This window comes from Balaenoptera physalus (assembly GCF_965194825.1).
Source record: "Balaenoptera physalus genome assembly, chromosome: 20".
NCBI classification, from domain to species: Eukaryota; Metazoa; Chordata; class Mammalia; order Artiodactyla; family Balaenopteridae; genus Balaenoptera; species Balaenoptera physalus.
In genome coordinates this window covers 7092242-7120115 of record NC_138901.1, presented here as the reverse complement: position 1 = coordinate 7120115, position 27874 = coordinate 7092242, and the positions used below count along the sequence as shown (strand labels likewise).

The 27874-nt window shown below is 45.9% G+C and overlaps 3 protein-coding genes and 2 long non-coding RNA genes across 9 annotated transcripts in view; 2 read left to right on the top strand and 3 right to left on the bottom strand.

Moving 5' to 3' along the window:
• LOC309651037 overlaps window positions 1-15461 on the bottom strand; it is a 22084-nt gene extending 6623 nt beyond the window's left edge. The window contains exon 1 of the long non-coding RNA XR_014257898.1: window positions 15328-15461. This is a non-coding gene — a long non-coding RNA (uncharacterized lncRNA). The remainder of the gene's footprint in view (window positions 1-15327) is intronic.
• Window positions 981-21289, top strand: JPT1 (Jupiter microtubule associated homolog 1). Of its 2 annotated transcripts, none has more exons than XM_082443290.1 (5): window positions 981-1066; window positions 16086-16228; window positions 16901-16998; window positions 17921-17939; window positions 21022-21289. In XM_082443290.1, exons 2-5 carry the CDS (start codon window positions 16168-16170, stop codon window positions 21168-21170), a joined length of 327 nt encoding a protein of 108 aa, XP_082299416.1. In that variant the 5' UTR covers window positions 981-1066; window positions 16086-16167; the 3' UTR covers window positions 21171-21289. The 2 variants fall into 2 exon arrangements, with proteins under 2 accessions (XP_082299416.1, XP_082299415.1); XM_082443289.1 differs by lacking the exon at window positions 981-1066 and adding an exon at window positions 9468-9657.
• LOC309651032 lies at window positions 21255-23764 on the bottom strand. The gene is made up of 2 exons (XR_014257893.1): window positions 23629-23764; window positions 21255-22559 (listed from the first exon to the last, which is right to left on the bottom strand). It is a non-coding gene; the product is annotated as an uncharacterized lncRNA (long non-coding RNA).
• Window positions 23645-25863, top strand: NT5C (5', 3'-nucleotidase, cytosolic). Of its 2 annotated transcripts, none has more exons than XM_082443268.1 (5): window positions 23645-24421; window positions 24783-24883; window positions 24965-25025; window positions 25243-25357; window positions 25440-25863. In XM_082443268.1, exons 1-5 carry the CDS (start codon window positions 24143-24145, stop codon window positions 25688-25690), a joined length of 807 nt encoding a protein of 268 aa, XP_082299394.1. In that variant the 5' UTR covers window positions 23645-24142; the 3' UTR covers window positions 25691-25863. The 2 variants fall into 2 exon arrangements, with proteins under 2 accessions (XP_082299394.1, XP_082299393.1); XM_082443267.1 differs by having other exon boundaries at window positions 23654-24421; window positions 25477-25863.
• Window positions 24605-27874, bottom strand: part of ARMC7 (armadillo repeat containing 7) — a 29942-nt gene continuing 26672 nt past the window's right edge. Inside the window, exons 4-5 of one of the 3 annotated variants that reach the window (XR_014257891.1) lie at window positions 27234-27874; window positions 24606-24739 (exon numbers count right to left, since the gene is read on the bottom strand). Coding sequence is in view for 2 of the 3 variants with exons in the window: in XM_082443287.1 (XP_082299413.1) it covers window positions 27513-27874 (362 nt within the window). In the remaining variant the exon portion in view is untranslated. Of the gene's footprint in view, window positions 24740-25862 lie in introns of those variants that run through there. The other 2 variants (XM_082443288.1, XM_082443287.1) reach the window with 2 other exon arrangements.

Here is a 27874-nt window from a genome sequence, read left to right as displayed (position 1 = left end):
TTAGTACATGCAGCTAAGAAAAAGTTCTAATTTTGCTGACTCTGCTGATAAATCACTTCATCATTCTAGTCCTCATTTTGTCTGATGGTAAATACTCCCTAACCTAAAACAGAGTTTTTGTTCCTTATTTGAGGATGTTGAGGGACAGAAAATATTTACCTACATATACCCATTCTTACAGCCTTAAATATGCAGATCACTACAGTTTTTAAATTCAAATGTATGGGGAAAGATAACTACAGAACCAAATAAACAGAATATTGGAGCTAGAAAGATATGTAAAGATTATCTAATTCTAACCCCTGGGTTTTTTTTTGTTTTTTTTTAAAAGACAATCAGATGTTTTTATTCATTTATGGCTGTGTTGGGTCTTCGTTTCTGTGCGAGGGCTTTCTCTAGTTGTGGCAAGTGGGGGCCACTCTTCATTGCGGTGCGTGGGCCTCTCACTATCACGGCCTCTCTTGTTGCGGAGCACAGGCTCCAGATGCACAGACTCAGTAATTGTGGCTCACGGGCCCAGTTGCTCTGCGGCATGTGGGATCTTCCCAGACCAGGGCTCGAACCCGTGTCCCCTGCATTGGCAGGCAGATTCTCAACCACTGCGCCACCAGGAAAGCCCTAACCCCTGTTTTAAAAGACAAGGCTGAGGTCTAGAGGATTATTCATCACATAGTTAGATGGCTATGAAACTGGAACTTAGAGGTTAGGTTTTCTGTTGCCTGTTAATTGAATTTTCCAGTAATGGTTTTCAAGAGACTGAATTCCCACCCTTACTACCTAACAATGTGGCCTTTTTGGATCAAGTCCCCATGAACTATCATGCCTTGTCATTCACTTAATTCACTCTACGTCTGTTGCAATATAGTCTTTTTTACATTCCCCATTTCTGTAGTGAATAAGCTTCCCCAGAGACAGCAGGAATTACGTAGGTTTTTGGCTCTGTATATGTGAGTTAATCTTAACTGAAGTTTTATTTTCCTGTATGTGTAGTGCTGCCAACCTATTTTTACAATTTATATTGTGAAATAGTGTGAGAAGCCTGCCCCCAAGAATTCTTAGAGATCAGGTAAGTACATTTCTCTTGCTCTAGGTACTATTAAATAGTGGAATTTTGTTGTCCCCAAAATTAAAGTTAGGATTGAAATTCAAGCCAGAGAATCTTATTAAGAAAGGATTCTTGAACTGGATTCTTGTTTAACCAGAGGGAACTAATGTCATGTCTGAGCTTTCGCCATGTTGGGGGAACTTTTAAATTCTTTTATACTAGAAAAACTTTCGGTAGAATTTTAAAAGCCATAGGGAAATGTGTGGAAAAGGCACTGTTTCATAATATAGTATGTTGTAGCTTATTGATATTTGGGTCAGTGTATAATTAAGATTTACCTTATTCTTAAGTGAACTTTTGATTGTTGCCCTTGCCTATTTCACATAAATTACCACCAAAAAGGCAAATATTTTATGGGAAAGCTTACGGAGAACTTTTTAAAAAACACTTTGAAAATAAGCGGATCGTTGAAAATGCTGGAAGTAATTGTAGCATTTTAATTTTTTTGGCTTGAGAGTGGAGGTTCAAATGATGGGAGTTACACTGCTCTTTTGGTTAACTGTTAGGACAATTTAGCTAAACTCTTTCAGTTTGTGCTTACATATCCGACATGTTTGTATCTTAAAAGTAGCAAATAGTACCTAAGTGAACCCAATCTGTATAGGGAGATAAATTTTATTCTCAAGCACCTCTCATATTCATCCAAGCTGCTAGAGGCCAAAACAAAAGGTATTAGCAGCTTTCCAGAAATAGGAGTGTCAGGTTATTTGGCTCATTGTTTTCCTTGTTTATGTTCTCATAGAAATTAATTGGATGATCAGGTTACATTCTATCTAAAGGGGATGATGTTGAAGGGAACATGGGAAGAAGTAAACATAGTTTGAGGAGAAATTGGAGACTTGAGTCAAAGTGTGTAATTATGTAGGAAATTGACACCAGGAGGTCAGTAAGATGATGGAATCCCAGGATTTGAGGGCAGCCTGTTGGAAAGTTTTTCCAAGGTCTTTGTGGGGGCCATAGGGTATTGGAGAGGGCCAGCTGTGCCACTGAGGGTTATTTTTGAGTTAGGGTGCTGCTGCTTTTAAGTATGACTAATAGTGATTCTGGATCATGGTTTTGCATTAGAATCCCCCTGGTGAGCTTTTTAAAAATACCAGTGCCTGGGCCTTACCCCCAGAAATGTATTTTCAGAGCAATATGGAATTGAGAAGCAGCTCTGCGAGGCATTCTCACAACTGTTAAGAGTTAAGCACGTTATGGTGAAGATTAAATGAGATAATATATGTTCTAGCTGCCACATACTGAACTTTTTTTTTTTTTAAACCTTTTTTTTTAGAGATTGGAGTTTTATTTATTTATTTATGGCTGTGTTGGGTCTTAATTTCTGTGCGAGGGCTTTCTCTAGTTGCGGTGAGCGGGGGCCACTCTTCATCGCGGTGCCCGGGCCTCTCACTATCGCGGCCTCTCTTGCTGCGGAGCACAGGCTCCAAACGCGCAGGCTCAGTAGTTGTGGCTCACGGGCCTAGTTGCCCCGCGGCATGTGGGATCTTCCCAGACCAGGGCTCGAACCCGTGTCCCCTGCATTGGCAGGCAGATTCTCAACCACTGCGCCACCAGGGAAGCCCTGAGCTCTTTAAATTTATTTAATTTTAAATAAAACTTACTTTCAGCATGAAGTAAGGTCTCTGCCGTAGGATGCTGAGGCTTCAACTGAATACCATAATCCCTACCAATTGGCGTGCATTTTCTATTCATTTTGAAAACTGAATACAATCTTCGTCTCAGGTTTTTTTTAACTTTTTGGTTTGTTTGTTTTATATTTTTTTGGCCACACTGCACAGCATGTGGGATCTTAGTTCCCTGACCAAGGATCAAACCCATGCTCCTTGCATTAGAAGTGCAGAGTCTTAACCACTGGACCACCAGGGAAGTCCCTCATTAGGTTTTTATTAATTAATTAAATTTATTTTTGGCAGCGTTGGGTCTTCGTTGTGGCACGTGGGCTTTCTCTAGTTGCGGCGAGCGGGGGCTACTCTTCGTGGCGGTGTGCGGGCTTCTTATTGCGGCGGCTTCTCTTGTTGCGGAGCACGGGCTTTAGGCGCATGGGCTTCGGTAGTTGTAGCGCGTGGGCTTCAGTAGTTGTGGCTTGCAGGCTCAGTAGTTGTGGCGCACGGGCTTAATTGCTCGGCGGCATGTGGGATCTTCCTGGACCAGGGCTTGAACCCATGTCCCCTGCACTGGCAGGTGGATTCTTAACCACTGAACCACCAGGGAAGTCCCTAGGTTTTTAAATAAATGCTTAATACTAAATTGTGCTCTAACGAATCTTTTTAAGGAAAAACAAAAAGGAAAGGTCTTTTTTTTCCTTTTTAAGGAAAAACAATCCTCAGGATTTTAATGATTCTCCAATACTTTAAGAAGCAAAGGACCCATCCACAAGATGCTTCAACATTTTGATTATCTAGGTGATGATCTGAGGGTTAGTCCTGGATGTAGTAAGAAATATATGTGTTTTATAATAAGACTTTGGTGTGTGTAGTGGTTAACTAATGAAAAGAGTGCCTCAGAGTGGAACATAATTAGAACAGAGTATATAAACAGGTTAGGAATTTAATCTATTATTTGGAATGTGGAGTGTTATTTCCCTGTAAGCAGTGACATGTGACTATGTATGAGATCATTTTAGGATTTCCTACACCCTTAGGGCCTTTGTGAAACAGTTTAAAGTCCAAGAATTTTCATGTAATATTTGTTTTCTTTGCACTTGATACTATAAGATGGATTATGTGGCTAATTTTGCAACAAGTTACAGAATTTGGAATACTAAGAATTTTCCCGTTCTTTTCTGGGCATACCCTTTAAAGTTATTTGATGTTTGTAATTTTAAAGATCTTTAAAAAAAAAAAAAATTTATTTATTTAAGGTCTTAGTTGCAGCACACAGGATCTTTTTTTTTTTTTAATGGGAATTATTTATTTATTTATTTTTGGCTGTGTTGGGTCTTCGTTTCTGTGCGAGGGCTTTCTCTAGTTGCGGCAAGCGGGGGCCACTCTTCATCGCGGTGCGCGGGCCTCTCACTATCGCGGCCTCTCTTCTTGCGGAGCACAGGCTCCAGACGCGCAGGCTCAGTAATTGTGGCTCACGGGCCTAGTTGCTCCGCGGCATGTGGGATCTTCCCAGACCAGGGCTCGAACCCGTGTCCCCTGCATTGGCAGGCGGATTCTCAACCACTGCGCCACCAGGGAAGCCCACACAGGATCTTCATAGCGGCATGCAGGCTCTTTTTTTTAGTTGCGGCACGCAGACTCCTTAGTTGCGGCATGCATGTGGGATCTAGTTCCCTGACCAGGGATCGAACCCCGGCCCCCTGCATTGGGAGCACAGAGTGTTACCCACTGGACCACTAGGGAAGTCCTGATGTTTGTAATTTTAGTAACTATTTTTGCAAAAGAGGCTAAATTCATCTTAGGAGAACAGGACAGATTTGTTAGATGGTTTTTTTTGTTTTTTTTTTAAACTTGTTTATTAGAGAAGTAGCTTGGAATTGAGGAAAGAAGACAAATTTAAATCACATAATCTCATTCCGGTCTTAGTCTGAGAGGAGGAGGAAATAATGGGGAAATATGAATCATGCTCTCCCTCTCTGCAGTTCAGAGTGACTAGAGGGGCATATCAGACCTTAGTACAGTGTATGTGCCACTTTGTTTATCTTAACTTTGGATAAAGAGAAGGCAAGAATATGACAAAGCCATTTTCCATATTTGAGACATCTAGGTTGGTTCATTTGATTTAATGGCAAATGAATTTTTAGAGAAAACAAACTCCTTGCATTGTTTTTCTCTTGGTGGCATTGATCTGCCTTTTTTTGTGTGTGTGTGGTGAGGATGCAGCTAAGAAAAGAATGGACAGATGCATACTAAATTTGGCTCTAGGAGTGATGGATGCAGAATGTATGTGTGAGTGATGTACTTACAGGGCACTCTGCAATACTGGGGTTGAGAAGTGAAACTTGTTAGAAATACTTGTTGTTGGGCCATTCATTAATTAAGTCACTTACCCAAGTTCAGAAGCACGTGACCAGTATTTTCTTTTAATAATAAGGAATAGAAAACATTAAGAGTCTGTATTAAGCTGTGGTTGAACATAAGTAACTGCTATACATGTAGGTCAAAAATAGTCAGATATCTGCCATGTCATATGGGTCAACCTAATATGTGTGTATTGGATCACAGCGAAAGACACTGTTCTAAGAGGTTGGTTCAAACCTGATTGCAGACTCTAGGTAGAGCAAATTCCAATAAGGATGCCATGTAGATTGCCCATTTCCTCTGGCATTTTGGAATAAATAGGGGCAGGTTGAAATTATGGGGGACTCAGAACACTTCGCCTGGCAGTGGAAAGCTGGTAACATTCAAGACAAACACATGCTTGAGAATGAAGAGATGATATGTTAGTGCATTTTTTTGTGTTTGGTTAAAATTTATTTATTATCCTTAGTAGGCACAAATAGTGAAGAACAACTAGCACATTGTTCTATTTTAAGTTATACATTGCATTCTTGAATAAAACTGTCCACACACTCAGCAACAAATGTAAAAACCAACAGGATTCCTGTCTATATTAAAGCAAAAATTATTAGGGCCTTCATCATTTTCTGACATCTTTTAAATAAAGATTTTTTTGCCACCTGCTTCAGAACAATAGATTGTGTTCTAAGGAAATTCTGAGAATATTGGGTTTACAAAAACCTATTGGGGGACTTCCCTGGTGGCGTAGTGGTTAAGAATCCGCCTGCCAATGCAGGGGACACGGGTTCGATCCCTGCCTGGTCTGGGTAGATCCCACATGCTGAGGAGCTACTGAGCCCACACACCACAACTGCTGAAGCCCGCACACTCTAGGGCCCATGTGCCGCAGCTGCTGAGCCCTCATGCTGCAACTACTGAAGCTCGCGCCCTTAGAGCCCATGTTCCGCAACAAGAGAAGCCACTGCAATGAGAAGCCCACGCACCGCTACGAAGAGTAATCCCCGCTGGCCGCAACTAGAGAAAGCCCATGCGCAGCAACGAAGACCCAACGCAGCCAAAAAAAACCCAATAAACCTATTGGACTTCTCCGGTGGTCCAGTGGTTAAGACTCTGTGCTTCCACTGCAGGGGCCACAGGTTCGATCCCTGGTTGGGAAAGTTCCCGCCCCCCAAAAAAAAACCTATTGGGAAAGGCTATTACTACTAGGCTTTCTGAATTGAATTACAAATGGAAGAATAGTACTTTGGATATAGTAGGGAGGTGGCAGCAGCAGCGTGGGACTAAGGGAAGTTAAAGAGCACTTAACTGCTTAAAGACAAAGTTAAGGAAGTGGAAGCAACTGCTCATTCTCTTCCTGTTAACTATATTTAAAAAGCAGGTGAAAATGGACATGCATATAGAGCAGTGGTTTTAAAATTTCACGGAACCCTGAGGTTGTGCAAAAAGAGGAGGACCGAGTGGAGAGTGGCAAAGGATAGGGGGAAGCAGAGAGGGCCAGGATTCAATCACAGCTGCTGTTAATCTGTTTTATATATTTGGATTCTGCTTTATAAAAGTTTAAAAAACACTGCTGTGGACTTCCCTGGTGGCGCAGTGGTTAAGAATCTGCCTGCCAGTGCAGGGGACACGGGTTCGATCCCTGGTCTGGGAAGATCCCACATGCCGTGGAGCAACTAAGCCTGTGCACCACAACTACTGAGCCTGCATGCCACAACTGCTGAAGCCTGCGCGCCTAGATCCCGTGCTCCACAGCAAGAGAAGCCACTGCAATGAGAAGCCCGCGCACTGCATCGAAGAGTAGCCCCTGCTCTCCGCAAAGCCCGTGAGCAGCAACAAAGACCCAACACAGCCGTAAATAAATAAATAAAACCACTGCTGTAGGTCATGAAATAGCTGTTAGACCATTCCTTGTTATAAGATTTCATCTGTCTTCTGTTTCTTTAGATTTTTAGGTTAACCTGGGAATTTGAAGCAAATTGCTTATTGATACAGACCCTAGTGTGTATTTTAAAAATCATAATGATGGGCCTTCATGATTTTATAAGCAGATGTTCACATTGCCCCATCCTTTTGCATCTTTTGATCCTGATCTGTGTTGCTCTTTTGGGAAAAATATAATTTTATTAATATCCCATTTTCAACTTAGTTGGTCATCTGGAGCAAAGGTTATAGCAGAGCTACATATCATATCTTTTACCCCAAATCTCCATCTTGCAGTAGAAAGTGGAGTACAGTGATTTGGTCAAAACTATTAAGTACATGAACAAGTAAATAGGAGGGCTAGTTATTCTGGAAATTTCTGGTAGTATTTACTTTAAAATAGAAAGAATGTTCCAAACAGGCCTGCCTAAGATGGCCTTAATCAGATGTCTGTTTTATATAAATTTACTGTTCTTCATAAATAAGATTAAATTAAGCGTTCTGGAACTGATTCCTTACCTTTGAAGCAAAGATTCTCAGCCCAAGCTATATGTGACAGTTGGCTGTTTAACTTATTATAGACATCCATGACTGGACCCTATATGCAGAAATTCCAATTCAGTAGATCTCTGGAGACTTGCATTCATTTGTACTTCTTAAAAGGTCATAGGTTAAAAAAAAAACTCATAGATTATTCTGATGTGCAGCCAGGTGTGGTACCTCTAATAGAAAGCTTTCATTTACAGAGTAAAACATTCTTGCAATTATCTCGTTCCCAAGCTAGCAGAATAGGTGCTGTTAACCCCATTTTACAGATGAGGAAACTGGGCTCAAGGATATAAATGACCTAGAAGTGTCTTAAATGGGAAAGAGCAGAACCAGAACCTAGGCTTTTTGGTTTCCAGAGGAAATAAGGCAAGTCAGTACAAACTCAAAAGTTTAGGCCAAAATGGACCCTAAGAGTCAAGTCTAAACCCCTCATTTAACTTAACAAAAAACAGTTGCAGATTGTTAAAAAAAAAAAAAAGTATGTGGCTACTTTCCAAGTCTGATAATAAAAATGTCTGTCACTTTGGTGACTTAGGACAGGTACTTTACATCCATTACCTCATCCAGTCCTCACAACTCTATGGAGTCTAGATACTAGTCTATCCTTATTTTACAAATGGAACTAGTGCTCAGGAAAAGGTAAGAGTCAAGATTCAAACCTGGATTTCTCCTTTGAGACCCTGAGCTAGCAACCACCATATTCCACTACCTCCTAATTATATGACTTTTCAGGAGGAGATGCATGCTCACTAGCTAGGTTGGCCTGAAGAGTTTTTTTGTTTTTGTTTTAAGGTTTTGGAAATTTAAGCTCAGCCTTTAGGAAAGGGAAGATTTTAATCCAAACAAGTAGTGTGCTTCATGCTTTTGTGGTAAGCACATAAAGACATGATCCAGGCCTTCTAGAAGAGAAGAGCTTGTCTCTGGCTTTTCCTGAAAGCCCAGGAGAGTGGTTGACCAACACAAACTGCCTGGAAGGAGGAGGCCACACAAAGAGGAGTGTAGTTCACTTGTTATGGAAATACTGAAAAAGAGATCTGCCTTGAGGAAACAGCATGACAGGGAAGCCCTTCCCTCTTGTTTGCCCAAGACTTTGCTATTACGGTCTTTTAAACAGTCATTCCTGAGCCCTCCAAGTGTGTCTGCATTTGTTGCAGGGATAGATTTACCCAGACAGGTGGAAGAGTCATGACTTAATGGTTATAAACAGCTGCAGAGGCCTGGACTACTCCCATGGTCTTAGTAGCAAGGGATGTGGCCATTCCCCGCTGCCGGGCATTAACCAGCCTCAAGAACAGGCCCTCAAATCGGAACGACTGTAATTTTGGTCTAGTGCATGCACCACACGTTACATCTAAATAGTAACATTAAAATGTAAAGGATTTCCAGTCCTTTTAGAAGGGCTCATCTTTGTGTGCTTTCTGTTGCTGATTCATAGTGCTACTGCTTTGGGACCGTCAGGTTTCCAAACAGGACACATAGTAGGTATTCAATAAACGTCAATTTGTAGCAGTAATTTTCATCCCTTGAGGAGCATGCCCTTGCTACCCTCCATGAGTAAGGCAAATAAATGAATGGTAAAGATAAACGTGCCCTCGGCTTGCGGATTCCAACTCGCCCAGAGCGAGCTTTTCCTTCTATCAAGGTAACTTTTTTAAGTGACAGCGAGCACAACTTGTACCGAGCGCGGGGCAGGTTTGTCCTTTGTCCAATCATCTCCGAGATTTGAGGGTGGGGGAGGGGAAACTTCCCTAGACCTTCCCTGACCAGGAAGAGGGTGGGTTTAGGCTGAGCAGGGGCCGCCTCAGCCCGTCGTGAAGCCGCAGGATGCTTGGCACTCCAGGAAGCCAATAGGAGTGAAGAGGCCCGTTTGAATTGGCCAATGCCGCCGGGGTGGGGGCGGGGTTTGTGAGCCCTATAAAGGCTGCGGTCCGGCTAGCAAACAGCGGTGGAGGCTCTTACAGCGGTCGCCGGCTCTGGGGTGCGGGGGTACTCTACGCTCCTCAGACCTGACCCTTTCAGCACTCCGCTCCCGCGCCAGCCTACCTCGCTCCTCGGCGCCATGACCACCACCACCACCTTCAAGGGCGTCGACCCCAACAGCAGGAATAGCTCCCGGTGAGGCTCGGGGGCTCGGGGACGGGAGGGCCGCTGCCCAGGGCGCCAGGCGGGTCTGTCGGCCGGTCGTTGGCGGTAACGTGCCCGGGGCGCTGCTCTCGCGCTTGGTCGGGCGGTGGGGCTCGGCCACCGGCTCCGCCTTTGTGCCGCCGGCGAACCTGACGCGCCGGCCCCGCCCGATTCTTGCTCCTCTTCCATTCATTCCTCCCCCGGAGCTAGGGGCTGGGGAGGGCCGTGGCCGCTCGCGCTCGCAGCGCGGCGGGTTTTCGTTAGTCGGGATGTGCCGAGAGGGTTCGCTTTCTCCCTTTTGCGGCGTGGCTGGCTCGGCCGGCTCGGCCCCAGGGCGGTGGTCTTGGGCCCCGGGTGCCCGGGCAGCCCGCGGGGCACCTTGATCCGGCCCCATTGTCCCACCCCCGCCCACGCGCTCGTGCTTCTGGCCCGGGGCAGGTGGTGGCCCCGCGCCCGGCGTGGCGGTCAGATCCTGCAGCCGCAGCGATCGGTCCGGCGGGCTCCTACCCACTCGGGTCCGCCCGGCAGGTGGCATTTGTGTTCGGGCGGGGCTGGTCGTCGCGACCCAAACCCCTGTTCAGGACCCAGCCGTCAGCCCTCCGCGCAGTGCCTCCCCTCTGCTAACAAAGGAAAGACCCCTGCTCCTTCCCCTCCCGCGCCCACCTCCGAACGGGAGGGGGAGCGAGTCGTTCCGAGTGGGTTTTCTGCGCCCAGACCTTCGGACCTCGGTGTTTGCAACCCACCTCTTTCGCTTCCCCCTTTGACGTATGCAAAATGAGTTCACCTCTGGCCGAGATTCCCATGCCGGAGGAGGTTTCCTGTTCTTGGGCGGGGCCGGAGACATCCATTGTCTCTTCCGTACTATCTCCACCTGCGTAGCCGGGGCCTTTCTGGCCACTCATGCCACTGCATTTGGGGAAGGGGGCCCTGGGCACGGTGTTTGGACTGGGGGGGGTCCCTTTTCCAAGCCCTTGCCTAACTTGGTGGAAGGGTTTGGATGCGGTGGTAGATGTCTACATTGTCTCGGCTAAGTGCATGCACGCTGTTCTTTAAGGTGGGATACAGGCATCTCAGGGATCCTGCTCAAGGCGTGGAGGAAGCTTGGATTCCACTTTTTCTGAGCATCTCTTCTTCATTGATCATGACCTGAAGTCATGTGTGGCCAGCCTTGGGGTCCTGGGCAAGTGGCACAAAGGGAGCCATTTTGTGGGGCTAAGAAGACAGCCGTGAAATAGCAGTGTCTCACAAGGGTTGGAGTCTTTGGGGACAAAAAGCAGGCCTCAGCAATGAGTCTTAGGAGGGAGTGTTGGAAATGACCTTCCTTTTCAACTCATTCCTTTCCCTTTCAAAATGTAGAAAAGAATGGGAAAGATTTAAAAAACTAAACTAGTGTGTTACTGGGAGGAAGGGGAACTTGAGTAGGATAGACCTACGAAAACACTGGTCACTCCCTCTTCTGTTGTCATCCTTCCAGTGAGATCATTTTTTTTCAGAGGACACTGGAACAAATTGAACCTTGGTTTTTCATTTTGTGCCATGAGGCCAACTTTATGCTGGTCATACTGTAGTGATTGGAATGTGAAAATTTACACATTATATTAAAAAATCTGAGGTTTTATCCTTTGGGGTTGAGTGCAGTTTAGTGCTTCATAAAGAATTTAAGTAACCAGGTCAAATGAATCCTCACACTAGCTTTTTGATTTGTATCTTTGAAATGTGAGACATAAATGACTTTTGGGTCTGCAAAATAAATGTTTTAATTCGCCTGTTGTCATCACTTTCCCTCCAATATTGTAATCTCAAGACTGTAGCATTGTCCTTTTATTTACTTCCTACCTTTCCTTCTTGTAGAATCTCACCTAATTCTCTTAAACTTCTTTTCTCCAGTCACATTTTCCTGGCTCCATAAACACATTATAAATTTAGTTTGATAAATTGAGGGAATGACCTGCAAAGATCATAGAGGAACTCTGGGACTTAAAGAGAGAAGAAAGAAAAAGTAATTATTTGAAAATTGCTATCTGCAGTACATGGACACATTTTTGTTGAGCCTCAGATGTGTAATCCTGATCTAGTCATATGCATAGTTCAGAAAAAACAGCAGGATCTTAAAATATAAAATTGAAATAATTTCTGTCTTATGATCCAAATCCTTTGTTTGGGGATGTCTCGCTGTTACAAATGGGCTCTCCAACACTGACGTCATCGGAGTAGGTAGTACCTGCTATTGCAAGAGGAACACAGACCTTTAAAAAGTTGGGCCGGTCAGAGCTTTGACTTTCTTTTTAAGCTGGTGATTGGGTTCTAGTGTCTTTTTTTTTTTTAAGGCCCCCCAAAATTTTCCTGGCCCGTTAGGGTTCTGAAGATTTTCATCTGGCTGAAATAATTCATGAGAATTTAATTATGATAGTAAGGAAAATCATTCTAATCTCTAGGGAATGAAGGGGATGACAGTGAAGCAAGTTAATGTTGTTTTTTGTTTTGGGATCTTAGTTCCCCAAACCGTGCCTCGTCCTGTGGAAGCGTGGAGCCCTAACCACTGGACCACCAGGTTATTCCCTGAAGCAAGTTAATTTTGATTATAGTATTTCAAGTGTCTGTTGATTTGAGGTACAAATGATAAAAACCTAGTCACTTCCAACTTTAACATAAGAGAATGACTATTAAGAATTTATAACATGCCTTTAATTATGATTAAAACAATTTAGTTAGCAAACCTAAAATTATCTTTATAAGAGGTATGCCTGAACACATTTATCTTAATTCATATAATGAATTTAATCTAAGTGGATATTTAATATTTGAGACTTAGAAAGTGGGGTTTTTAATGTTTTACATGTTATAAAAGCGGGTCTTCCCCGCCCCCACGGGGAAAATAATGAAATTTTAATTTAGTATAAATTGAGTACTTAATTTTACTATGGACACAGACACGAATATTAGATTTAGGGGAGGATGCTAGAGGACATATATAAGAAATAGCTTCAGTCTAAGGCTAGAAAATAAGAAAAGCAATCAAAGCACCAACCACATAGGTATGTAGTTTAAAGAGAAAAATGGCATTAGAGTGGTTCCCCTATTTCAGCACTTTGAGCACGTCTTATGTGCCTGTCAGGGAGAGAGGATTTGGGGTTTGGCCCCATCTCTGTCATTTAACTAATGCTGGGCAATTTATTTAGAACTTCTCAGGGCCTGACTTCGTTCTCTTAAAAAATGAGGCTATTTGCTGTACTAGACAGAGGAGAGCCAAGCCCAGCTGGCACCTGATTTTTACATTGATAAATGATTGAAAAAGGCGAGAAGAAGAATCTTTCATGACTTGTGAAAAGGACATGAAAATCAAATTTCAGTGTCCAGAAATAAAGTTTTATTGGAACATAGCTGCACTCATTCGTTTCTGTGTTGTCTGTGGCTGCCTTTGTGCTACGTGATGGAGCTAAATAGTTGCAAAAGACCAAATGACCCACAAGCCAAAAATATTTACTATTTGGCCCTTTACAGAAAGAGCTGGTGACAAGGAGGGTGTCTAACATGCTTTCCTCTCAGTTTCCTACTTGTCATTCTTCAAGGTCATGGAGGGCTTCATGGAGGAGGTGGAGGTTTAAGAAATGGGCTGGATTTTGAAATAGTCGCCGAGCAAAGGGTGGAGAGTGCTCTGGGCAGTAGGAAATATGGGAGTAAATACTCCAAGGTGGAGATAAGCCAGAACAGTTCACAGAACAGTGAAGAAAGTGGCCTGACTGGGTTGGAGAAGATGGTAAGAACTAGATATGGTTGAGAGGCGAAGTTTATCCCGATTTCCTTGTGTTCTGCTTAGGTGTAACCAAGCCTACGTCTGAAAGTATTCTTGTACATATGTCTAATTATCTACTTAGGATAACTTCTGGAAGTAGAAACGCTGGTTCATATAAGATGCAAACTTAAACATTTGATACGTTTTATCAAAATGTTCTTTAGAAAGTTTGTGCAAATTTATATTCTCACACTTTAATTCATGCCGGAAATTGGCATTTTTTTCATCTTTACCAGCCTAATAATAAGCAAAAAATATATCCTTTTGTTTTAAATTTCATTTATTTGCTTGTGAATTTGAATTTTCAATGTTTAGACGTGATCCATATTTTTTGTCTGTTTACCTTTTGTCCATTTTTCTCTTGATTTTTAAAATTATTTTTAAAAGCATTTATATTACCCTTTGTCAAATGCGTATTTTTGCCAAGTTTAATCTGTCCATTTTTCATGGTTTCTGGCTTTCATCTTGTGCTTAGAAGGAAAGCCCTTTTCTTCAAGACTAGGACTATATTCGTACATGTTTTCTTCCAATATTTTTGTCTTAGGCTTTAAATTGAAATATTTGACCTAGCTGGAATTTATTTTGGTAAATGAAGTGAGTTAAGAATATATATTTTGTTTCTTTAATCAAAATGACTAGCCAGTTAACCCAACACAGTTCTCCCTACCGAACTAAATAAAATACTGCAGTGGTGGTCTTTTTTTCCCCCCCTGCACCGTGTGGCTTGCAGGATCTTAGTTCCCCGATCAGGGATCGAACCCATGCCCCCTGCAGTGGAAGTGCGGTTCCCCAGTGGTGGTCTTTTTGAGAGAGAACTCTGTCTTGACAGAGTCCTGAGGAGAAACTGACAAAACCCCCATTGTAGTAGAAGTTGATAACAGAAATCTCAGTAATTGATAAACCATATTTAATAATCAGTAGATTTGAACAACTCAGTTAACAGGCTTTATCTGGTAGACAGAATATTGGCAGATACACATTCTTTTCAAGCACATACAGAAGATTTACAAAATTGACCACATGTCAAGCCATAAAGCACATCTTATCAAATTTCAAAGGAACATGTCACACAGACTTTGTTGTCTGTGTTGTAATGAAAAGCTGGAAATCAGTGAACTAGAAAGACCTTATGTTTGCAAACTTGCAGAGCTGAGTTTACAAATGACAATCGTATTTATTTGGAAACTTGAATGAAATGGACACCTTCCTAGAAAAATGTTTCTTACTCAAAATGGTTTAATAGAAAAACAGACCACTCTGATCACCAATAAAGGAAGTGAATCTGTAGTTAGAAAATCTTTCCATGAAACCATCTCCATTTTCTATGTTTTGAGTGGTGACAGGACAAATTCAATTGAGTTCTTCCACAGAGGGGACGAACTGGTCAACCTGTGTCAAGAAGATTTGGAAATGTGAATGTGCTGTATTTCCTTGTCAAACAAAAAAGCTGTAGATGGTATCTCAAGGTGCATGGATATACAGCATGCCGTGGAGCCCTAAACTTAATTTCTCATTGACTTTCTCCTTGTGGCTGATCAGTCATGATGATTAGTGAGAATAGTGAGGTACAAGTGTATAAACAGGGCTTGTAATAGTCTTATTACCAGCTTTCCTTGGGCTTCTTTTTTTTTTTTTTAATATTATTTATAGTCATTTTTATAGTTATATTTTATATCTTTATTTCCATCTCCAGCTACCATCTTTTTTTTAAAAATTAATTAATTAATTAATTAATTTATGGCTGTGTTGGGTCTTCGCCTCTGTGCGAGGGCTTTCTCCAGCCGCGGCAAGTGGGGGCCACTCCCCATCGCGGTGCGCGGGCCTCCCACCATCGCGGCCTCTGTTGCTGCGGAGCACAGGCTCCAGACGCGCAGGCTCAGCAACCGTGGCTCACGGGCCCAGTCGCTCCGCGGCACGCGGGATCCTCCCAGACCAGGGCCCGAACCCGTGTCCCCTGCATCGGCAGGCAGACTCCCAACCACTGCGCCACCAGGGAAGCCCTTTCCTTGGGCTTCTAAATTGGTCAACTTTTATATGTATATTCTTCCATTTTAAAATTTTCGTTGATAACAAAAATGGAATCTTTTTTTTTTTTTTTTGGCTACGCTACGGGGCATATGGGATCTTAGTTCCCTGACCAGGGAATGAACCCGAGTCCCCTGCATTGGAAGGTGGGTTCTTTACCACTGGACCACCGGGGAAGTCCCCCGAACAGTTTTTTTTTTTTTTTTTAAATAAATAACAAGATGTGCTTCTAAACTTCTTTGCAAATGTGTCCAGCTGAGCCTAGTAGACAACATGCATTAGGTTTCTGCCTTTTCCTAACATGGGATGCCGACCAGCCTGCCATGGGTGCTTTCAGGCCATTTTGGCTGCCTTGTGTGATGCGCAACCTCACCACAGATACTACAGAGCGGGATTTCATACCTTAACATCCAACACTGAATTTATACCACGATGAAATCAGTTCCTAATTTTCCCATTAGCAGCTCTCTTTTGTGTGTGTGTGGGGTTGAGGGGGGCGGTAGGTGGAAAGAGTGGTTGAGAGAAGTGAAAGGTGTTTGAAAACGTGTGCCAAGAAATGTTTTGACCTGATCTGAAATCGTTGTTTTGCCATCATTCCTAGGGTTCTGCGGCCTCCAGGTGGTGGATCCAATTTTTCATTAGGTTTTGATGAACCAGCAGAACAACCTGTGAGGCGGAACAAAATGGCCTCTAGCATCTTCGGGACACCTGAGGAAAATCCCCCTTCCTGGGCCAAGTCGGCAGGTACTGCCAGTATCCGTGATCCCTGGTCAAAGGGACGGACCCAGCAGAACCACCACAGCTGGTTTTGTGCTGATGAGTAAAATCTAGCTTAATCATGAGAGACAACAATTAAAGCTTGTTATGGGAGGAGAGACGGGGGCTAAGAAATGGGAAATGCTGGGAGTCTGTGTAACGGATCAGAACACGGACAACCGTCAGACTGGGTTATTTAGCCCCGCAGTAGAATTTTTTTTTTTTAATTAATTAATTTATTTATTTATTTTTGGCTGTGTTGGTTCTTCTTTTCTGTGCGAGGGCTTTCTCTAGTTGCGGCAAGCGGGGGCCACTCTTCATCGCGGTGCACGGGCCTCTCACTATTGCAGCCTCTCTTTGTTGCGGAGCACAGGCTCCAGACACGCAGGCTCAGTAGTTGTGGCTCACGGGCCTAGTTGCTCCGCGGCATGTGGCATCTTCCCAGACCAGGGCTCAAACCCGTGTCCCCTGCATTGGCAGGCAGATTCTCAACCACTGCGCCACCAGGGAAGCCCCCCCTCCCCCACCCCGCTATAGAATTTTTAAGCCATCACTCCCTAACACTGTTAGCTCATGTTGTAGTATGAGACTAACAAATTAAATAGTGTTTTGCTTTAGGTCTTTCCGTTGTATTCCTTAAGAAAGTATATTTTGATTCAGGTGCCAAGTCTTGTGGTGGCCGGGAAGATTCTGAGTCATCTGGACCCCAGAGAAGGAACTCTTCTGAAGCAAACCCTGGAGACTTCTTGGATCTGAAGGTCAGTGTGACAATATGGGGGGAAGGACAGGCTTTGAGGTTTATACAGTTTAGAAATTAATTAATTTCTGGTGGTGCCCTGCGCCACCCCCATTGTACTGAGACCTGCCACTGGAGTTTTACGTAGAGGTAATTAGGAAAGGGACTAACCGTACTGGTGATGGAAGATTGACAGTCAGTCAGAAAGGTGAGTTCATGGGATCTTGGTCTGTTCGTATGTCTCTGCTACCATTAGGATTAGTCTCTGTCCTTCAGTACTGATTTTTGAAACTGGATCACTCGTACTTCCTGTGTACCTCACACATAGTAGCATATCTGAGCTCAAGGACTGTTTTAGTTGTTGGCAAATGTTGCCCAGTTGTTTTGAGCTGAACTCCAGGAGGCTGTAGACCATGGCGTTACCATTCTTTGTCTGCAGGCCCGTGAGCCCCAGGTGTGCGTGTGGAAAGCCTGGTAGGATGTCCCCCTGAGTAGGGCCCTCAGAGCAGACGGAGGCGTCAGCCATCGGGGTGTGGGGAGGCCTGCAGAAAGGCTTTGGAATTGATGGAGGCCCTTCCAAAGCTAGATTAGGAGAAGGGAGGGGGGAGTGGAAGGATAGGTTTACCAGTTTCCTGTTCTGATAAAAGATCCTCTGAAATGCTAATTGATAGTAGGTCATCAGCGTAAATCTTAAGGTTTTTTGGTGTTTTGGGCATGTTACTGGCACTGGGACAATTTGTCCAGCAGCATTTCTGTGTAGCATTGTCCCAGGTTGAATAAAGGTTGTTTATTGTAACGGCAGCGTGACCCTGAACTTGACTACATCAAAACAAAACTTCACATTTGGCTTCAAGTAGACAGTAGCTTCTCTGAACTCTGATTGTCTTCTTTGTGTGTGTCAAAATTAAAATCTGAAGTAAATTGTTAATTTTTTTCTTTTCCAGGGAGAAGGTGATGTTCATGGTGAGTACTTCTGAAAAAGTATCACAATTTCTGGTTCTGTAAATGTTAGAATAGACTGGAATTTGTATTCAAGTCGTGTCTTGGGGAAGGAGACTGGGGAGTGAACCTGGCTTTGCCCCGACTGCCAGCACCCTCTGGGTGGAGAGGAAAGCAAAATGAAACTGGAAAGCTAGCAAGCGTGGCCACATTTGGTATCGGCCAGCAGTGAGAGTGATGCTAGAAACGTACTAGAAAGGAAAACCACTGGAAAATCCTTTAAGAACAGACGGACATTAATCAGGTTGGTATTTGTTACACTCAATGAGAGCGGTTTAGTAAAAGCCTCTAGCATTTCAAGTCAGCCCTCAGCATTTAGTTTAGAAAATGTGTTGGATTTTATACTGAGGTGCTTACTCAGCACGACACTGGTAACCCTGTGATCTCGTGAATGATGACTTGGCGGGCCGGTGAAGTTTTCATTTAGCACCCATATCACCAATTACATGTGATGTAAATGAGGTGTAATCATTTATTTAATTATTTAAAACCTTTAAAGTACTCATTGGCACTTCTTCAACAAGTGCCAGAGAATTGCCGGTGCGTGTGACGAGAGGTTTACGCATGTCGGCCAGTAGCAGTCAGGTTAAAGTTGACTCAGTGACGTGCAGCCGTCACAGGGCGCTCTGATCTAGGAGGATGAAGCCGCTTCCTCAAGGCCTTTTTCTGCCATTACGTTTTGCGAGTCAGTCTTCCAGGGAAACAGAAATGCTTAACAAGAATCACATTCCTCTTCTGTCCTCTCATTGTTTCTTGTTGGGCGTGATGGGAGGAGCATCTTCTGAACCATTGTGAGCGGTACCTGGGTTTTCCCTCCACGGAAAGGTGAGGTTCTCACTGGACTGAAGGTTTATTATTGTTCCTGTCCCACTTGTTCCATTCAAAAAGATTGTTCTAGAGGCAAAGAAAAATCTAGGCTTTTTGATTCTGCTGCTTTTCGTATTCTGAAATACTTCCAATGTCACACCTTGTTTAGCAAGAATCAGCTGATCTTTCACTAATTTTGGCCAATGGATATAATTAGAAATTTGGGGAGCCCAGAGAAGTGAGCCCTGAAGTTAGGAAAAGATAAGTCATTTGCTAATAATTAATTCTCTCCCCCACCCCCAGCTCAGTGTTATAGATCCTTCAGGTGAATAGCACATGCAGTTGTATAGTGTACGTCCTTCCTTTTTTTAAAAATGATCATCAATTTTGCCACCTGATTATTCTGTGTTCCTGACTGCTGCTACTTTCAGCTCATTTGTCATAAAATGACAAGGGCATAATCATTCAGGACAGGTCTGGTGAGGAAAGGTCGACCCCGGTTCTGTTGGCAGTTTCACTGCAAAGCCAAGCTGTTCTGCTCAGCTGAAATAAAACATATTTTGTTTGGATATATTGCCATCATCTTTTGGGTAATTAAACACAGGAATGGCTACAGGGAGGACTTTGGAAATCTTGAAGAAAGAGGGAGAAGGTCCAGGAAGTTTATTTTTTTAAAGTTTATTCATTTATTTATTTATTTTTGGCTGTGTTGGGTCTTCGTTGCTGCGCATGGGCTTTCTCCAGTTGCGGTGTGCGGGCTTCTCAGTGCGGTGGCTTCTCTTGTCGCGGAGCACGGGCTCTAGGTGCGCGGGCTTCAGTAGCTGTGGCACACGGGCTTAGTTGCTCCGTAGTGTGTGGGATCTTCCCGGACCAGGGCTCGAACCTGTGTCCCCTGCATTGGCAGATGGATTCTTAACCACTGCGCCACTGGGGAAGTCTCTAGCGTTTTTTCTTTTGCAGTCACTCTTGACTTTGAGTCAGTGGAAACTACCTGGTTAAGGATATATGCTTGTTGGGAATTTCACAAATCAGTCAGGGAATCAATCAAGCAATATCTAGGATATTGGATAATAATACACTAATTCTTAAGACTTTAATGTGGAAAGTGCCGGGTTAACATGATGGAAGTGACTGGGTTAATATATTACAAATCAGTAGCGGGGAGGTAGATTCTTTAATAAATGTCTGTACAGCTGGATATTGTATGGTTTAAAAAAAAAATCAACCTCACTCATTAATCATGAAAATGTAACATATAACGGGAATTTAAAAATATTTTTCAAAAAAAAAAATTTTTTTTTCACCCATCAGTTCGGCAAATATTAAGGTGAGATGGTTAGCAAGTGGTGGAAATGGAAAGATGTAGGGAGAGCATACTTTGACACGGGCAGTGGGGTAGAACTTGTACAGCCATTGGGGAAGGTGGTGTGTAATCTGTTCAAGTTGAAGAGGACAGCTCACGTCCCCGTGGGCACACGTTCCAGAGTGTGTGCGTTACAGTCTCGGAATGGTTGGATTGGTTTCCATTTTTTGCTGTCGGTAGAGGCTTAATCATATATACTCTGTATATAATATAAAGCAATTAATTAAGCAAGGTGAATCATGACCATGTGTGTAAGTGGGGGTAAATGTCCAAAAGTTAAAAAAAAAAAAAGAAATTGATATTATTTATGTTAAATACAACAAAAACACTCTTCTATGTAATTTGCTGGAAATAAAATACACAAAATGTACATGAAACAAATGGACTAGAGGACCGCACACAGCTAGTAGCAGGGCCTCTGTGTGTAGGGAGAGGAGACCCACGTGGAGGTGGGGCGGTGGTCAGGGACCTAGAGCTTGTAGTTGCGGCATGTGTGTGGGATCTAGTTCCCTGACCAGAGAGTGTGACGGGCCCCCTGCATTGGGGATGCGGAGTCTTAACCACTGGACCACCTGGAAAGACGGACCTAGAGCTTATCTCTAATGTTCTCATTTAAAATATTTATGTCTTCATATATTTCTGTAATTTAGAGAAGAACGTACACAGAAAAAGATCTGGGGGCAAATATGGCAAAACATTAACAGTGGTGAATTCTGGATAGTGGCTGCCAGATGGTTGGTAATTGTTGGTTTCTTCTTTATAGCTCTAGGTATGGTCTGAACCATCCTCAAAAAAAAACCCCAAAAGCCAAAAAACGTAGACTCTTCATCTTCACTGGGAATAGTTATTAGCCTTAATTTCATTCTGTTTTCCTAGAAAATGTAGACACAGACTTGCAGGCCAGCCTGGGGCAGAGCGAGGAGAAGCCTGTGCCCGCTGCCCCTGTGCCCAGCCCAGTGGCACCGGCGCCCGTGCCATCCCGGAGAAACCCCCCTGGTGGCAAGTCCAGCCTCGTCCTGGGTTAGCTCCGTCTGCCCTGAACTCTGTCGTTTCGTTTCTTTGTTTTCTCCATGCTTGTGAACTGCACAACTTGAGCCTGACTGTACATGTTTTGGATTTGTTTCATTAAAAAAGAAGCACTTTATGTACTGCTGTCTTTTTTTTTTTTTTTTGGAAGAACAGGTTCTCTGTCTGTCCTGATTCCTCTGGGTCTATAGGCCTTGGCATGAGTGTTTTCTAGTAGTAGATTGGAGGGAAAGCTTTGTGACACTTAGTACCGTGTTTTTAAGAACAGATAACCTGGTTTCAAATGTGTTAGAGGATCTTTTGTACTGAGGTTTTTAAAACCCTTTTCTTGTCAGCTTTACTAGGGTTTACCAAGCCTGGATCGGACAGACCAGTAAACAGTCCACAGGCGCTGTCCCTTCAGGCCCCCAAACAAGGTTGTCTTGATGCTGAACCTACCTGGTGTTGCCCTAACTTGTCAGTGCCCTTTGCGAAAAGCATCTTCCTGTGCCATATGGAGCGACAGAGGCCTGTGCCCCATGCCTTGCTGCCTGCAAAGCAAAAAAACAACTGCCTTTTATTTCTGAACCTTAAGAAATATTTAAGCCAGATACTAACTTGACTGGCTGAGCAAAGCCCGCTGCCCCCACGCAGAGGAAGGCTTCGCTGTACACTCAGACTGACCAATTCCAGGTGGTGAAGCAGGGGTGGGGACCACATGGAAGTGGGACTTCCTGGTGAAGGGACCCCCCCCCCCGCCCCCCCGGGGGCAGTGCTCTTCTTAGATAACTTGAAGCTGTGTGCATGATGCTGGTGCTTGACCATGAAAGAAAGTCTCATCCTTAAAACGTGTGTTGTACTTCACAATCCTGGACTGTTGCTTAAAGTAAACAATGTACAAATTTTGAAACACTGTGTCCTGTGTCATCTTTTTGAGATTGTTTCAGGAGCTCTACCTGCTTAGTTGCTTTTTTCTTTGTTACTATCAACCTTGTTGCCCAAAGATTTGATGAGCCATTAAAGTTAAAACACACTAAGGAAGGCCCAGAGAGAAGTGGGCTTCTCTCTAAAGAAAGCAGGTTTAAAGTCAGAGAGCATGAGTTCAGAATGCCAAAATGAAAATTAATGGCTATCTGGTAACAAAATACAGGAATAATATGGATAATTGGTATCCAAAATAATTATGAGCCAATACACTTTACACTCTTCTACCACCTACCCTCCTGTGCTGGGTGATAACATTCAAAATTTCAAGTCCTCTCATGCCTGTAGGGTGCTTCTCAATGGTGGGTGGTCAGAGAAGAAGGCTCCATAGAAAGGAAGGGTCCACGTAGATAGAAGGGGACAGGGTCATCTGAGTCCTCTCAAGTGATACAGGAGACAGAAGATGGGAGAAAGCTCACTGGGTTCTAGGCAGAAAGTTCCAGATCAACATGCTATATTTAATGTCCAAATTGGGCACTGTAAATGGGCTTTTTAGGTCTAGCTGTGCTGCTGACCAGCTGTGTTCCTTGGGCTTGTTATTTGGGAGCTCAGTTTCCTAACTTAAAAGTAAGACTTTTGAATGAGGTCACCTCTAAAAACCTTCCCATGACTGAAATGACTCAAACCTAGTGTGTAACCACCAGCTATTCTGACTTACTGGGCATCTCTTTGGGAAGAATAAGGGCGACCATAGGTTGTGGAGGTGTTAAGTGTTTCTCCCTTACTGTGTAAAGTATTTGCAAAATGGAGAATCAACAGCTGTGCTATGCAGTCTTTCCAGGTTCACTAAAACAGGTTAGCCCTACCAATCACCTGAGTTACGGTTTCTGTCATGACTTGAGAGAGAGGGAACCTGCACCCTTCTCTCTCAGTAATGGTGGAGCTCCTGGGCAAGAGAGGTCCCTGATTTGTGTCACAACTTGTAACTTGGCTTTAGTTTTTTATTCTGTGAAGGTAAGTGCCTAGCCTAAAGGTGTTCTACCAGTCATTTTGGTACTACTACAGATCTTAGAAAATTCTATGTAAACATGTTTGCTAAGGGTGTTGAATTCTCCACTTAGAAAGCTTAGGGTTTAGAAGATGAAGTTGAATGATCTTAAAATGATGACGATGGCAGAAGAATCAGCATTTTGTTGACAGTGTGGACTTTTTACACAGTTATGTGTCTTAAGTGGCTTGGTGTTTATTGCTAATGTCCATTCTACCTCTTTAGCATTTTAAAATTAGATCGCCAGGCTCCCCTTCCTAATGCTCTGTTCCATTGGGTTTAGAAGTATTGGGGTGCTGAGGTGGGGAACTACAGGAAGATGGGTCACTTACTCAAATCTGAATCTAGTTTGTAGGTAAATATATTTACATGTAGTCAGGAAATTGCGTGAAATCTACAAAAAGGAGAGTCAACAAAACTTAGCAATGCTCAGCATTTTCTAGAGGAGGATGGAACTGCCGATTCTAGAGACTTGTCAGTTGCACAAAACGGACAGCCCCGATTACCTGAGCCTGGTGGAAAATCGCTTCTTCCAGGTGGAACTGGATGTTTAAAGCAGGTGCTCCCATGTTTCAAGCCAACTCTGGTTTATGAATTCGTCTCTGAGGAGCTCTGCTCACACGAACCAGCTGTCTTCAGCAGATTCATTCACTTCAGACCGTTACTGGGAGTCCCCGTGATTCGGGCCTTGGGTTGGTGCTGCCTTGACGGGGCGGAAGCTCTGCTCCGGGTCCCCACAAGCAAGGTGAGCAGGTATGGAGTCTCAGGTTTAAGGAGGCTTGACTCCTTGTTAGACGACGCTTCCCAGTATTTAGGATAGTCCCTCTGTCGGGCCCCTGGAAGTTCTGCCCCGAGTAACGTTCGGGGTGAGCGAGGACGTCCGCTACAGCGTGGAGGGCGGCTGATGTGCACGTAGGTGCGTCCTCACACCAGAAAAGCAGCCCAAGCCATCGCCACGCCGGCCCCCCGCGAAACGGGGGAAGGCCTCGCGCTTCCGCGGGGCGGGGCTCCCCGGCGCCCATGCAAATCAGCCGCGGTCGGGCCCGCCCACCCCACGGCTCCGGAAGCTGCAGTCCAGCTCCGCGCGGCGGCTCCCGGGCGATGGCGATGCGGTTGGCTGCGCGGCGCGGGCGGCCCGTGCGGGTGCTGGTGGACATGGACGGCGTTCTGGCGGATTTCGAGGCTGGCCTCCTGCGGGGCTTCCGCCGAAGCTTCCCCGGGGAACCGCACGTGCCGCTGCAGGAGCGCCGCGGCTTCCTCGCGTGCGAGCAGTACCGAGCCCTGCGCCCGGACCTGGCGGTAGGGAGTGTGTGGCGGTGGGGGGGGGGGGGGATGGGAGGGGTGCAGCGCGGGGCCGCCCTGGAGCGGGGAGCCCCGACCCCACAGGACACCCGGGAGCGGGGAGACCTCCCCTTGGGTCAGGACTGTCTCTGCTCCATGTCCAGTGACACCTTCCTGTTTAACAAAGCTCTCACTTCAATATCCACAGTTCACCTCGGGACTAGACAGTCTCGGGGAGTACTTACCCCTGGACAGAGTCCTCTACCTGAGACTGATTTGAGGACCAAAGTCCCCCAGGAACCTCACTTTGAGAGTCCTCGCTGGGGCTGGAGACGTCTGCTGGGGTCAGAGCCAGGACAGGAACACTGTTATCTTTCAGGACAAAGTGGCCAGTGTGTATGAAGCCCCAGGCTTTTTCCTAGACTTGGAGCCCATCCCTGGAGCCTTGGAAGCAATGCGGGAGATGAATGACATGCAGGAGTAAGGAAGGGCGGGGAGGGAGGGGGGTGGGGAGCAGGGGCTGGCACCACCCTGTCTAACCGCGCCCCCCCTTCCCTGCAGCACCGAGGTCTTCATCTGCACCAGCCCTCTGATGAAGTATGACAACTGTGTACACGAGAAGGTGCGGCTGCCCCAGCACTTCACCCGAAGACTTAGGTTCCTAAGTCCTGATCTTTTAAAGAAAGCAGCAAAACAGAGAAAGTCGGGGGGGGGGGCGGGTAGAGGGGAGCCATATCTCTCATGAGCTGCTGTAGACCCTCCCTCACACCTACTTGCTCACTAGCCCTGAATTCAGGGGCACATCAGGCCCTACTGACCCACCTATGCCCACCTCACAGTACCGCTGGGTGGAGAAGCACCTGGGGCCCCAGTTTGTGGAGCGCATTATCTTGACGAGGGACAAGACGGTGGTCTTGGGGGACCTGCTCATTGATGACAAGGACACCATTCAAGGTGGGAGCCCTTTTCCCTAGCAACCTCCAGGCATCTAGCCTGCTGGGATTAGGGAGAGGAAGTAAAAATAACCAGATTACAGAGTGTATCCCTGGCCTTTCTCCCGTGTCCTGTCCCAGGCCAAGAGGAGACCCCAAGCTGGGAGCACATCTTGTTCACCTGCTGCCACAACCAGCACCTGGCCCTGCCTCCCCCACGGAGACGGCTGCTCTCCTGGAGGGACAACTGGAAGGAGATTATAGACAGCAAGCGGGGAGCCCTGCAACGGGACCGAACCGGCCTGGGGCTGCCCCAGGAATAAGGCGAGGGGCCATGGCTGTGGACAGTAGCTGAAAGAAGGGAAGGCAGACCAGCAGGGAACCCGGGCAGAACTGAGCGACAGGGCAGCATCATGGCAATGACCCCTCAGCACTGTGCCAGCCACCTGAACCCTCCTGGCAGAGCTGGCATGGAAACATGGTGGGAAAATCAGGAACCTTTTTAATAAAACACTTTGGCTCAATGCTCTCTTAAGGCCTTTTATTTGGGGGAAGCAAAGGGACAGGAGCCCCACGGGGGCAGCTGGGACAGAGGCCGATGAGGAGGCCTTCGCCTCCCTCCCTCTCATCTCCTTAGTCCATTAGTTCCATAGTCTGCCCACCTCCACGTCCACCTGGAAACCATTCCTCTCGAATCTGCCTTTCCTTGGCCATGTAAGAGACCATCCTTGGGCTTCCCTGGTGGCGCAGTGGTTAAGAATCTGCCTGCCAGTGCAGGGGACACGGGTTCGATCCCTGGTCCGGGAAGATCCCACATGCTGCAGAGCAACTAAGCCCGTGCGCCACAACTACTGAGCCTGTGCTCTAGAGCCCGCAAGCCCATGTGCCACAACTACGGAAGCCTGTGCGCCCTAGAGCCCGTGCTCTGCAACAAGAGAAGCCACTGCAATGAGAAGCCCGCGCACCGCAATGAAGAGTAGCCCCCGCTCTCTGCAACCAGAGAAAGCCCGTGCGCAGCAACAAAGACCCAACGCAGCCAAAAATAAATAAAATTTTAAAAAAGAAAAAAAAAGAGGTCATCCTTAAGGGAGGCCAGGACCTTCCACGGCTCCTGAACCCCACCTTTCCAAGGGGGCCCACACCCCTTTCCCCGTGCTGAGCAGCTGACACTAGACTCTGAGCCATTCGCTTGCTGTCAGTATCTGGTCCCATCTCCCTCGAGCACCTCTTACTTGCATCCCTGAAGCCAGCCTGAGACAGACTTCCAGGGACAGGGACCCACCCCTCACTAACCCTGACGGCAGAGAAGGCAGGCCAGGGCTTCCAGGCAGGGACCGCGGGGTGGTGAAGGGAAAAGACAGCAGCCTGAAGAGTTTGCGCCTGTATTCTAACGTGTCATCACCCTCACGGCCTCCGCCTAATGCCTGACGGCCACGTTAACAGTCACTGGGCTGCGACACTCAAGGTCAGGGACCACATCCTCGTCTTTGAAGCCCTAACGTGGTGCCTGGCTGACAGGCCTGTGTGGATAAACAGTTAATCCTGGGCCACAGAGTTCTCCAGGCCAGCATCCACCATGCCCAACACCCAGCCTGGAGAGCTTGCAGGACAGGTACCCAGCCTCCACAGCAGTGGACACAACACTTCCCCAGCTTCCCAGGGCCCCGAAATACTTTTAACAACACGGCTTCTCATTTCTATTTCTCAGAATTACTCCCGACACTTCTGTTAAGGGATGATGCCTATTTCCTCAAGCTCAGGCAATTCTCCTAAGCCCCAGGCCCAGCTGTTCCTCAGGAGAAACACCATCTGCAGAGCCTCTGGGTCTAGGGACCTGTTGCTTCTCACACGAGGGTGACAGCTTGGTGGCGGGGTGGGCCAGGAGGCAGGACCTTCACCTCTAGCTGGTTGAGAGCGGCAGCCTGTCACAACGGCACCCTTCGATTTCCTTCTCCACGTGCCTCCAAGTCTGGCTTCCTCACTCATCTCCTGGTGCCTTTCATCACAGTGTAAACACCTGTCACACTGAGAAAACTCGCCTTTAAAGTGGCTGGAAAAGCACCATTTGGGGAGAACGTGCACAGTGGGAGCTTCGCTGCTCCCACTTCCTGAGTCCCCACCGGGATTTTGGTCTTGTCTCTGGCAGTGCGGGTGCCGCGGCCTGAGGGCTCCTTGGATCAGGGCTGCTGTGGGGCCTCGGTCCTTGGCAGTGGGATCCCCAGGGCAGAGTGAGCCCGCCAGCTGCGGGCTTCGGCCAGCTGGCTGGGGGAACAGAAGTCTTCCAGGAAGATCTGGGCCAGGTTCCGGAGCCTCGCGTTGGCTGAGAGGGAGAAGCGCAGCATGCACTGGACCACGGGCATAGCAGTCAGCTCAGGGTGGGAGCCGGAGCCCGGCGAGCTCAGGTACATGATCGTGGTGACGGCGGACAGCACGGTCTCCTCGTTGGGACTGGACAGGCAGTTGATGATGAGTGGGACACCCCCAGTCTGCAGGATGTGCTCCTTGTTGGCCCTGTCTGAGCACAGGTTGCAGAGGCCTC

What these genes read in the sequence shown, in the direction of transcription:
- JPT1 (XM_082443289.1), top strand. Translation starts at nt 9,602, where the DNA reads ATGACCACCACCACCACCTTCAAGGGCGTCGACCCCAACAGCAGGAAT. An exon ending in AACAGCAGGAATAGCTCCCG is followed by an intron (nt 9,658 to 16,085) that starts GTGAGGCTCGGG and finishes CATCATTCCTAG; the next exon opens with GGTTCTGCGGCCTCCAGGTG. An exon ending in TTCCTGGGCCAAGTCGGCAG is followed by an intron (nt 16,229 to 16,900) that starts GTACTGCCAGTA and finishes ATTTTGATTCAG; the next exon opens with GTGCCAAGTCTTGTGGTGGC.
- NT5C (XM_082443268.1), top strand. Translation starts at nt 24,143, where the DNA reads ATGCAAATCAGCCGCGGTCGGGCCCGCCCACCCCACGGCTCCGGAAGC. An exon ending in CCCTGCGCCCGGACCTGGCG is followed by an intron (nt 24,422 to 24,782) that starts GTAGGGAGTGTG and finishes GTTATCTTTCAG; the next exon opens with GACAAAGTGGCCAGTGTGTA. An exon ending in GAGATGAATGACATGCAGGA is followed by an intron (nt 24,884 to 24,964) that starts GTAAGGAAGGGC and finishes CCTTCCCTGCAG; the next exon opens with CACCGAGGTCTTCATCTGCA.